Here is a 12,500-nt window from a genome sequence, read left to right on the forward strand (position 1 = left end):
AACAGGTCAAAATTATGTGAAAATGCTGTGATTCCATGCAAATATTGAGATACTTTTGAAGTTTTACTTTAGACTGTCAATTATTTAGTTAGAAAATCAGAATGTCTACTTTGTAAGTGATACTAAGTCAATATTATGAGAAAATAAGTCAAAGTATTGAGTTTTTATTTTACACTTAGACTATGTTTACCATTTCCACTACCTTATATTAGCATATTAACATTAGCTAATTAGCACAAAACAAAGTATAGCTGAGTCTGATGGGAATTTCATTAGTTTTCCAGGTAAAACCAAAGTATTAGACATTTGTTCACTTTAAATGACATATTATGAAATGTTAAGTCTAAACATGTAGTCTAAGTTGTAAGTCAATAATATAAGCCATTATTCATATTTATAGGCTCAGTCTGTAGCTAGCATGCGATAATAAGTCAGAAGTATGAATTGATAAAATGAGCTAAATTAATAAAACTCACTTGACTTTCCGAAGTCGAAATTAAGTTAGTTTTGACTTGACTTTGCCTTTAATATGTTATAGTTTTCATTGACCATGATTATTTTTCTTTAATCACTCTTACATTTGTATCTTTTTCTGGCAGAAAAATAGCACGAACTTGAGCATAACATTGAAGGTCGACTCTAGCTCACTGATGTCAACGACTTGTATTTTTTTACAGTGTGGAATGTCTCTGCTCATGCGTGATTTGACTCCACCACAGCACCACCCGGGACTATTTGCACACAGACGCCTGTAGCGTGTCGAGGTACGCGGAGTTGTGTGTGACTACCAGCCGGATCGATTCCCCAGCAATTAGTCACCTCCAATTAGTTCCCATTAATCAGCCAGCCTGCCAGTCAGACTGTCACTCGGTATTCATCTGCTGCTGCTTTCTCCACGGACAACAACAGCTGGGATGTGTGAGTAGAAAGCCCGCCAGGCTCACCTACAGCACCCAGAGGTGTCTCTAAACATGGACACGATAGGAGTGTCATTTTTGGACCCTTTGGATGATTACGAGTTAATTCACCGGATTGGGTGCGGCACCTACGGAGATGTTTTCAAGGTGAGTGAGGAGAACATTTCCCCGTGTTTTCACCGCAGTACAGACTCCATCAGGACGTGTTAGTTTAAGAACAGAGATTATCTCACTGCACACTCTCTACAAGGTATTTCACTTCCTGTCATCAAGGTGAAACTGTGTATGTGGACAAGTCTGATATATATAAAAAATAAACTGCTGCATGTTGGACGTTTTTCAACCTTAAAAATCAAGAGATTTATCAAGACTGAATTCTTATTATTGCCTCTGTAAGGGTTAAATTGCCTTTTCTGATCAGATCGCACAATCAGCTACATATCAAAATAGATACAATGTCAAAGTAATGTTCACAATATAAGAAAAAAATACTTGAGTGTAAAATACTTTTCTAGGGATCTCTGGGAAATGGTCAGTTTAACGAGGATGGATAAAAAACAATGAAAATGTATCTCAATGTTATTTTGTAGTGCAATATTGGTATAATCATAATATTTCTAATAATCTGGAATAGAGCTGCAACGATAAATTGATTAATCGATCCACAGAAAATGAATCTGCAACTATTTTAATAATCGATTAATCAAATTAATAATTTCACTCTTTCTTCAAGCAAGAATGTCAAATGTTTTGAGCCCCGCCTCTCAATTGAGAGGATTTGTCGTTTTTCTTCGTCATATTTTGCAGCGTTCGACAAATCAAGCAAATTTAAGGCATTCCCGTGGGCTCTTAGAAACTACTACTTTTTAACATTACTTGCACTGTATAAAGTATACTCCCATACCATCCAACCAAGTTATTAAGTAGCAACATTAGCTCATATTTCTTTTCACATCATAATTTCAGTGTAAGGATGCAAACATCCTGCGCTGTTAACACGCCCCGGTGCCTTGTGCATCCTGCAGAAGCAACAGAAGAATTTGTATTGTTTCTTTTTATACACCCCAAACTAGAAACATGGAGGACATTTCTCATGAAGACAACTATCCCATCTGCTTGCTATACAATTCTTTGTGTTCTTTCAGTGTGTTGTCGTTTTATTTTCAGTGGTTTGTTCATCACAGGCGTGCCAAACTTTGCACGTTATGTTCTGGGCTAAACATTCAATCAGTGCAACAGCAGCTCCGGAAACTGCTCTGCCTACAGATGAAGATGACAAGTGAAGTTAGAGCGACAGACTGTTAGTGAAGCCTGCAGGACAGCTTCAGAGCTCCTTGTTATAGATTAAGTGTGTGAACTCAGTTGGAGGGATGAAGGCTCGTGCCCTGTATGTGTTACATTCTCCACTCAAGTTTTCCCTCTTGTGTTATATTTAGCCTACGTAAGTGAAGCCGTTCGGTGAAATGATCACACTTGTGGATCTTTCATAATAAATAGTTTTCTTTCCAGAATTTTTTTTATTTGGCAAGTTTTATTTTCCTCTCTTCAGTTGTTCATCTCTTAAATCCAAACCCCAGATTCCATTTATTCACACATTTAGCTGTAGCAGATATTCCTCTTTTTTTAGTGTGTAGAGCTGATTGTATTACTGAAAGAGCTTTACCCCACAATATATAAAGATTTTGATCCTTTTTTGAAAACTGTCCGTTGTGAGTCTGACATTGTTATGGGAGTTTGATGTATAATCAGTGGAGGACTCTTTTTTTTAAAGCTGCATTGATTGATTGTTTTGGCCACGGGTGACAGTGAAACAAACTGTAAACACAACATTGTTAAATCATCACCTTATAAAAGTGCTACCCTGTTAGCAAACGGTTGCTTATTTGCACATCCAGCAGAAACAGAGTTGCATTAGCATCTGCAGTTGTGTTTGTTGCCACTTGAGGAATGTAAGTCCAATATTCCATTTTATTTTAGCCCCGTTTTGGTCTCCACCAATCCTGAGGAGAAAATCTGTCTCCTTAGCTGCTAAATGTTCCACTATATTCACCCTCTAGTTTCTAACTGTGTTTGCCTGCTGTTTGGTGCTGAACAAGAAAATTAACTAGATGAGAGCAATACAACTGAACCAAAACGGCAAAGATGTTGGCTGTAAAATCAAAACAAAAAGACGAAAGATGCTAAAACACTCCTTAGATCTGAGGGGAACTGTTTGATTGAGTTTCAGCCCCTTAGATGATGACAAACTGCAGATGAAAACTCAAACAAAATAGTCATACATTCTTGTGTGAGCAATAGTCAGCTGACCTTGACGGTGGTGTTCTCAACCATCTCTGCATGACTGTAACATTTGGACGTATGGCAGCCTGTGTGTCTGCTGTGAATGGGAACAGCGCTACACACAGTGGCAGACAATAGCACATTATCACTCCCACTGCTGCTGTTGGCTCGGTAGAACTATAGCTGCAGCAGTCAAGTGTGAAACCTCTAGACATGTGACTGTGTGGGCTATCAATGGACTCTCATTACACTGCTATTATTCAGAGGAGCTCATATGTCGTGTGACCCTTTTTTTATTAATCTTGATCCATGTGCTCTTGTGGCTCCGACCAGCCACAGCCAGTCCAGATGGAGAGCGTTTCTGTCCTCAAGTGGTCTTTGACTTCAGTCTAGTGATGTCTGGGCAATTCAAGTAGTTGAAGTATTTATTGTTTTTGCCACACAGCACTGTATGCTGCTATTTTAACATGAAAAGTTGTTGGAAATAACAGGCATTTAACCGTAGATTGGCATGAACGTGATGCATTTAGCCATGGGTTTTACTGTAAATGTGTCATCAGTGGCAGTGTTTTTAGTTTTTTCTTTTCCAGGAATAAAGCAAGTATCTCTGCCCACTCTATGATTTATCTCTGCATATTTTATTTTTTTTGTGATTCTGATGAATCGACACCCAGAGCTAAAGCTTATTGTGGAGGTTAATTACAAAGTCAAGATTATAAAGCAGTGTCAACATAGCTTGTTGGACTGTGCACTGTGTAATCATACTTCTGCTGAGACATATTTCACACGGCAGCAGGGTTGCAGATTTTGTGCTGAGGAAGTGAACTTTTCTCTGTGGTGCTGGAAAGGTTGAGCAATACTCGCTCTCATCTAAGCATGTCTATAATAATACTACTACTATATCACAAACTCATACAATAAAAGAAAATAACAGACACGATGGAGATGAAGTTCCAATGTTTTCTATATCTGGACATGTTTGAGTGCATTATCCTTCCCATATCATCATAACTTACTAAGGGCCCGAAGTGCATGTTGGTATATGTAAAGCAGGGATGTCAAACATGCGGCCCGGGGGCCAAAACCGGTCCACCAGAGGGTCCAATCCGGCCCGCGGGAGGACTTTGCAAAGTGTAAAAATTATTTGATCATAAAGTTAAATACTGTTCCAGATACCTGTGACAAAATGTGTTGTGCCTTTGTAGATACACTGTGATCTGTAAGTTGTAATGCACATGTGTAAATGATAAACTGAGGCATAATATTGTTGAAATTGCAACTTTTTTTCTTAAGGAATTTCAGGTTGTTCATAATGTTTTGTAAAAAGATTACATTTGAACATTTTCTGCACTAAAACGAAGGGAAATATTTGGAGTTTTCGTTATTTCTAGGTTATTATGCTGTGATTTTACTGATCCGGCCCACTTGAGATCAAATTGTGCTGTATGTGGCCCCTGAACTAAAATGAGTTTGACACCCCTGATGTAAAGGAATAGTTCAACATTTTGAGAAATACATTTGTTTCCTTTCTGAAAACAAGAGTATCAATCTTATTTCTGGCTCATGTTGTGACCTCAAAGCTGACTTATTAATGCTTATGTCACTTTTTAATACATGCATACACACAGAACTGTGAAAAAAAACGCAGTCACTGCTCCCTGCAGTAACTTTGTTCAATGGAGGGCGATCATGCCTTCGGTCGTAGGTGTGTGCGTGTATCTGTCTGTCCAGAGCTAATCTGGCATACCACTTGAGACATTAGCATTTGCATGCCAAGGTTTGTATTCAGTCAATCAAACATTACAGCAGTGGTCGTTAGACACACCTGGGGGAGATCTGACACACACTGTACTGAGTGCACTTTTCTAATTTGTCAAGAAATATTGGCTGGAAATTGTACAAATCCATTGTAACATTTTTGTAGGCTTTCATTGTATTTTAATGCTGGTGCTCATATAAGGCAAGCAGGACTGTGCATAAAGGTAAATACATGCACATTTAACCAGGTCATAGGCTATCGCATATATGTGTGAATGATAATGTACACGGTGCAGCTCAATGAAGTGATGGTTGATTAGTTAACCCAAATAAAAAGCATTGTCATCGGAGTCAGAAACCTCTCTAGAGATAAGTGTCTGAATGCAAGTGAGTGGCCATGTTTCTGTTTTTCATGCAGTTGGTTTAGCACATGGGTAGGTTAGCTTCACTGCTGGTAACGGGGTGTAGCATGAAGCATCAGTATCATTGTTATCTTCTGTAGGTTAGTATACTCTACTGTATGAGGTGATTTTAGAAAGATGCTTTACATTTTCTTTTTAAATAGGGTTGTTGAGGCTGCATGTGTGATTTATGGGAAGTGCTGTTTAATGTTGGACTTTAGAAGAAGTGAGAAAGGTTTACTGATCTCTTGATTGACAGCATATTTGGAGGGATTTCGTTCTCCACAAATGCCACAAAGCAGTCATACTAAGCATACAGAGAAATGGTTCAGAAAGAAGCTCGGGGTGCTTCATTGAGACATGGACATTTGCACTTTGTCTCTATGCAGACTTTACTAATTCTACTTATTTGTTGTCAGAAAAAAGTAGTACAACATTAGGACACAGCTTTTGTCTTAGACCTACAAAGCGGCCCTTATCAATATTTTTAGCCAAATGCTAGCGCCATGGCTTTATGGATGGCAGTTTTGGTTGGTGTACAATTGGGTTCAGAGTGAACCACAACTTTTTTGGATGTACTTCCATGAAACGTTTGTGTTCCCAAGAAGTTGAAAAACTTGATTCTCTGACTTTCTCTAGTGCACGCTGTATACCATGAGGTTGACATTTCTATTGTCGGGGTTGCCGTGACATTCTTTAGAGCAAATGTGTTCCCCTCAGGATGAATTGTAGTGTTGATCCCTTAACTTTCCATCAGGTCCAATTTAGCGTGTTAGCATGGTAACAAACTAAGCTAATGTTGAACATGGCAAACATTACAGCATGTTAGCATTGTTATCGTGCGCATGTTAAAATGCTGACAAGTTTAGCTCAAAGCACTGCTGTGATTAAGTAACACAACAAGACTGCTAGCATAACTGTAGACTCGTAGCTCTGTTATATTCTCAATTAATCAAATGACATACTCTAACATTTCTAGCTCAGCCATTCGGGTGCCTGATCAAAGTGCAGTGACGCTTCCGCTCCAAATTTGCATGTAACCCTAAACTGCTGTTATTTCAGGCTTTACTATGTAACAAATCAACTCAGAGACAGTACTATCACTGTAGTCACAGGAAGCCATGTGTTAGAACAGGAAAGAAAACAGGAAGTGACTGCAGCCAAGCCACAGGTTGTGTTGAGGCGACCTGCTTATCCCATTGGTGGCTGCCTCCCATTTGTTTGGATGCTCAGAGTCAAAAGCAGTCCATCTGACGTCAGTGCAGTTGCTGAATGGGGATGACTGATGTTCCCAGGAAGAATAGAGGAAGTTGAAAACACGGTATAGCTGCTTCGAAACAACATCCACCATCACTTCTGATTGGCTCACAGTGAACTGACTGCAACATTGATTGCTGCTTATCAGTGTGCAACTATAGCTAGCGTGTTGAACAGTTGGTAGCAAATGGAAAGTTCTACGTGATTTATGTCAGAAATTAATGACTTGAAATCCCCATTTATGTTGGATTTGAACATTTGTGTCTCTTAGTGATAGTATCAAAGAAGACATTGTGGCTGCTGACAGCATCTAATCCATGGATGCTGATATTAAAGCCTTGGAAACCCAACTGGAATTTAAACATTTCTGATCAGAACAATACAAATAATGTTAAAGTCACAATAATGTTGTTTTTTTTTGCATTGCTTTTCCCATGGTGATGTTGATTGATTAGGTTCTCTGTCAGTTTGACTTTCCATTTAACACTTGTCCAGTGCCATATGTCTCAAAAGACTACAAGAACGATTGCCAGTAAATCTGCTGTGAATCTTCAGGGATCCCAGCGGATGAATTGAAATGTGTTTGGGGACTCTCTGACTATTTCACACTTTCAATAAGCATGTTTTATCACACAGTCAAAGTCTGTAGTAAGTGATACTGCTTTCAGTCTTACCCTTTGACTCACCTGGCACTTGTGAGGGACTGCCAGTTGGAAAGTAGGAAAGTCTCTGTGGCAATACAATTTGTAGCGATTCCTGTGCTGGGGAATCGATATGGTTGAGGTTGAAGCCAAGGTGAGACAGCAGGCGGAACTAATTATAAGTCTTCATCATCAAGATAGCTTACTGAGCAGTTGGATATATGCCCAGGTTTTCTTATTTTGATGATGCAGAGCTCCAACCACGACTTAATGTAATCACACTCAATTCAAGTCAATATGCTTTATTGGCATGAATGTAGTGGGAGCAATATTACCAAAGCGTCACACTCTGTTTGGAAAATGCTGTATGTGATCGATCAAACAAGAATGGACTTCATGCAAAGATATTTATACGTTTTCTTATCCTCTTACTTTTTGGGATTTGCTTACATGAGTGTACCACACCTGATTTTGCAAGCCCTAATAACTGCACAGATTTGCTGCTTGCTTCTTTTAACTTGAAGAATGGCATCTGAAAATGTGCAAGTGCGCCTTAGTAAGTAAGGGCACGTTCATAAAAGCGCGTTCCTAAATAAGAATATGTTCATGCGTAAGAGCGTATTTGTAAGTAGGAGCACGCTCGTACGAGAGTAATTGCGCCTTCTTATGTAAGAGTATGTTCACAAAAAAGAGCGCGTTCGTAAGTAAGGGTACATTTATGAGTAAGAGCACATTCATAAGACAGGATAAAGTTATTTTACATTTGTGTGCATGTTTGTAATAGTTGTTATACAAGACTGTGTTTTGCTCTATTATACAAAAATGGCACTAGCGAGTGAAAAGAAGATTAGTAGTTATCTTAAATTATCAACACAATGTGTTCCTTATTTAAATAAATATCAGACATTTTGCAACTAATTCATCAACTAATTGATGCCAAAAAGATGTAAAAACTTGTTGAACTATTGAACTCAATAAATGTACTCATCACAGCCTGGCTGAAAGTCTTGTAATCTAATGTAATGATTACTGCTCAGTGGTTTTTGGATCTTGTAGGGTGTTATCTGGCATGTCCTTTGAGGGTAAGGGTATCTTATGTAATGTGATGCAAAGGCATTTTGCATTGCTGTGCAAAACAACACTATGCCTCGTTTGTGGCATAGAGCAGCTTGACACCAGCTGTGAAAGGCACAACATCCAGTCTTTTCAAACCACAGTAGTGCCCTTCACCACTGCAGGGGAACGCATATGACGCACATGCTCTGCTCTGCGGATTGAATACAGGTTATAATGAGCCAAGGAGCTAAAGTATTACCTTGATTGACTTGAGAAAGAGGAACATTTTAGAGAAAGGACTAGTCATTATGTATGCGGTGAAATAACATTTGCCAAAAAGACTCCCTTCTACATGACCTTGCTTTAGGTGATGCCTAACCGCAATGTAATGCTGCATTTCCCCAGAACTCTGAGCAGAAGGCTTCATTTTGAATCTGATGTCATTTGGACATTGGTGAGGTTTACTGCTTGTTTGTGACCGTGTGTGTCCCCATGTGTACGGTCTATTCCACAGATACAGATGTTATATTAGTGCGAGGTGTAAATGGGGGTCTTAAAGACCTTCTTACTTTGTCCTTCAACAGCAAGTGTAAGGGAATGTGACATACCTGTGTTTAGTCTGATAAGGACTTTGATTATCAAAGGGAGCAGTGGACTAACAGGTGTTTTTGATTTGTTTCCCATCTTCCTGTGGCCATACAACTTGGGGGATGCGATGGATGGTGGGTTGTATTGGTGTGACAGGTTTACATGAGAATGGCCTATGGTCATTTAAACCATGATGTCACACTGCCTGCTGAACATACTGAGACCAATCAATGCATCATTTATTTGTGTGTGTGTGTGTGTGTGTGTGTGTGTGTGTGTGTGTGTGTGTGTCTACGGTTTTGGAGTATGTGTTGACCTTACTTCCTGTGAGAAACAATAAAACAACATTGTATGATTTATATGTTTATATATAAATGTTATATATTTTCCATCCCTTTCAGGCTCGTAACATCAGGACGTCTGAACTGGCAGCTATCAAGATTGTCAAGCTCGACCCTGGTATGTTACACTTCACATAAATGCAGTTATATGTTTTTTTTACAAGATTTTTTTATTTATTAGAATTAGAATTTAATTGTGAATGAACAGTGACATTTCGGGAACTATGCCTTGTCTGTCATCCAGAAGAGAAGATAAATATCTTAAGAATGGTTAGGACACGACAAAGTTTCCTCTTGTTTCCAGTCTGTTCGCTAAATTAGTCCAATATGTGAGTCAGTGTTTCTTTCTGAAAAAGTAAAAAAAAAGAAATAAGATTTGATGAATATTTTTTCTGTTTACTTCGTAGTGCTACAATTCACCAGACTAAATTGCTATTGTACTCTGTCTCATAAATTCTACCAATATCTTATTATATCATATTATATTTTCATTATCATTTTGTTGACCTGTTTTGGACATACAACAAGCCTATATGAGTGTTGATATTAAACAGTTTATTTATTTATTAATCAGCACGACAGCGAGTGTGCAAATCTCACACTGTTACTCTAAATCTTAATTTGTATTTAATTAAAGTTCATATTATTTTTAAGTCTATCCTAAAACAATGCTGATATGATAATACGTACATTAAAATGGTTCTTCTGTACATACTCTCACATCTGGTCATAAAGCGATTTCAGTGTAAGTGATGGTGGACAAAATGCACAGTCCTCATTCTGTGCAAAATTACGTTCAAAAGTTTACTTAATCTAATATGAGGTTTAAAAAGTCAAGTGTATTCCAAAGTTACAGACTTTTTTGGTAGAAAATTCCCACTTTATGCTTTCACTACCACGAGAGAAGAATTCTATAACTTTCAATGATATACCATCTCTCCCACTACTTTAACCCTACAGTTTACTGGTCTATAAGTGTTCCTCCAGCTGTGGGAGCTCAGTGCTCTTATACACAAGACACTAAACTCTGTCTGTCCATTCAGGTGATGACATCACGGCCATCCAGCAGGAGATCACCATGATGAAGGAGTGCAAGCACAAAAACATCGTGGCCTACTTCGGCAGCTACCACAGGTGCTGTGTGTTTTTCAGCCTGTCGACTTTAGAATTCCTGGGAATGTTGGTGGACTTTAGTATGTGGAATTTGACTTTCATTTTCCCCACACTGCCGCTGGATTCCTCTCCCACTCTTTCTAGTGCGCTGTTAGATTGTTGGCACAGCAGCTCATGAATTGTACTGTATGTATTTGTGGGCAGAATATTAGGGAGTGTCTACTTGTTAGGGTTTCCTTTTGATACTGAATGCTTCTTTCACAATCCCTGCTAAACTGGAGAATAAGCAGAGCTCATGTCAAACGCCAAGATGAAAGTTGTGTGTCTCTCTCCAGGAACACCAAGCTGTGGATCTGCATGGAGTACTGCGGTGGGGGGTCACTTCAGGATATTTACCACGGTATAAATCCAAATAATTGTTAAGAATTCTGAATGTAGGCCTTGTATTACATCCATTTTTAGTATGATCATTTAGTCAAGTGCTGCACTACCATTTAAAGAAACAGTGTAAACGTTGTTCTTTTGTTTCTTACCCAGAGCAATGTAAAAAAAGAAAAAACATTTGTCCAGCTCAGAGATAATGTGGCAGTCATGTTGGCACAGTGGCAACAATGGGAATACCCCTATTGCTAACCTGTAGCAGTTAACAAGGGAAGCAGATACTAGCTTCTCTTTACTTAGCTTCTTTGTATCTTTCTTTTTCCCCGCTACAAATATATAGTACAATTTAGGTTGTGTTATGTAACTACAATGCCAACAATGGGGTAACTTCAATTTTGAATAACACAAGTTTTCCAACATGCCCAGGACATGTTTAGCCTAGCTTAGCACAAACACTGGAAGCAGGGGAGAACTGCAAGCCTAGCTCTGTCAAAGCCTCCCGAACAACTAAGCCATCTGTTGTACTCGTTGATATTTCTATACATTCTAAATAAACATGTATTTTACAGCTTTTAACATGTTGGAAGGTGTAAAGTTACAAGTAGCTTAGTTTAAAAAAAATAATTAAACGCTAGCGTTGCTTCTACTGTAGTCCCCACAACATGTGACGGAAGGGTTCGTGCAGGAAAACCTTCCTTTATTACTACTTTTCACACACTGTTACCCCCTTTTGCTTGTTTTGTAGTCGCACAATATAAATGAAAATTTCCGGTAAGCATAAATGACCTATTTTGATTAGTCGCAGTTCTTTTTACAAGTGAAGCCAGATAAAAACAAACGGCATATAGCTAATTTTTTATGACCTGAATTCGATGAAATTGCTGTAAATACAGTATTTTTCTTTAAATGGATCTGTGACACGGAATTACAACTAGAAAGCTGACACTTATGGGTTTTCCTACACGGCTGCCTGTAATGGTGGTCTGTGCCATACAAGAATGTGTTTAGCCTAGCTTAGCACAAACAGACTCTCCTAGCTTTGTCAAAAAGGAAAATGTCTATTTTCTATTACCTGTCTATTTGTAAACCTTCCAAGTAAAAGAGATGCAGCGTGTAAATAAGACGGCTGTGGCGTTGTTTCAACAAAGCTAAGATAGCATTGTTTCCACTGACTCTAATATTTATGCTACGCTAGGCTAAACATGTGCCGGACTCAGACGGCAGACATGTTTTCACAAAATGTCAGACTGTAATCACCACCAATCATTTGGACACATTCGTATAATTACTGTAAAACCGATGTGGAAGAAGCACAATGAGCTCTGAAAAAAGCCAGTTAGACTATTTTTAAAAATGTACCTGCAGGCTCTTTTTTTTCCCGTTTCTCCCACCTCTATTAATCAAACTGTTCTTCTCAGTGACGGGCCCATTAAAGGAGAAGCAGATAGCATACGTGTGCAGAGAAACCCTCCAGGTAAGGCTTTTTGTGTGAAAGGCAGCTTGTTGCATTGTGAATTCTCTAAAGATGAAGCTGACAGAATGACTCATGTGTTTTTCCCCAGCCACAGAAGAGCTAAATAGCATTTAACCTCGGCCAGACCACTAAATATACTGTAGAGGTAAATGTTGCTGCAGCACAACAGAGTCAGTGAGTGACCTTCTGCTCACTGCACAGTTTTATTAGATAATCAGGTTGTAGACAACAAATACATCTGAATTTAAAAAAGAAAACTCATTTAAATAGACAGATGATTATGAGATGACAGA

The 12,500-nt window shown here is 38.7% G+C and overlaps 1 protein-coding gene across 2 annotated transcripts in view; it reads left to right on the forward strand.

The window, feature by feature from the left end:
* Nucleotides 1-713: 713 nt before the first annotated feature.
* map4k2 (mitogen-activated protein kinase kinase kinase kinase 2) overlaps nucleotides 714-12,500 on the forward strand; it is a 29,581-nt gene continuing 17,794 nt past the window's right edge. For both annotated transcript variants that reach the window (XM_029454849.1, XM_029454851.1), the window contains exons 1-5: nucleotides 714-1,064; nucleotides 9,300-9,357; nucleotides 10,283-10,373; nucleotides 10,688-10,752; nucleotides 12,152-12,207. In XM_029454849.1, coding sequence (XP_029310709.1) covers nucleotides 972-1,064; nucleotides 9,300-9,357; nucleotides 10,283-10,373; nucleotides 10,688-10,752; nucleotides 12,152-12,207 — 363 coding nt within the window. In that variant the 5' untranslated portion in view covers nucleotides 714-971. The remainder of the gene's footprint in view (nucleotides 1,065-9,299; nucleotides 9,358-10,282; nucleotides 10,374-10,687; nucleotides 10,753-12,151; nucleotides 12,208-12,500) is intronic.

Source organism: Cottoperca gobio, chromosome 18 (assembly GCF_900634415.1).
Source record: "Cottoperca gobio chromosome 18, fCotGob3.1, whole genome shotgun sequence".
Lineage (NCBI taxonomy): Eukaryota > Metazoa > Chordata > Actinopteri > Perciformes > Bovichtidae > Cottoperca > Cottoperca gobio.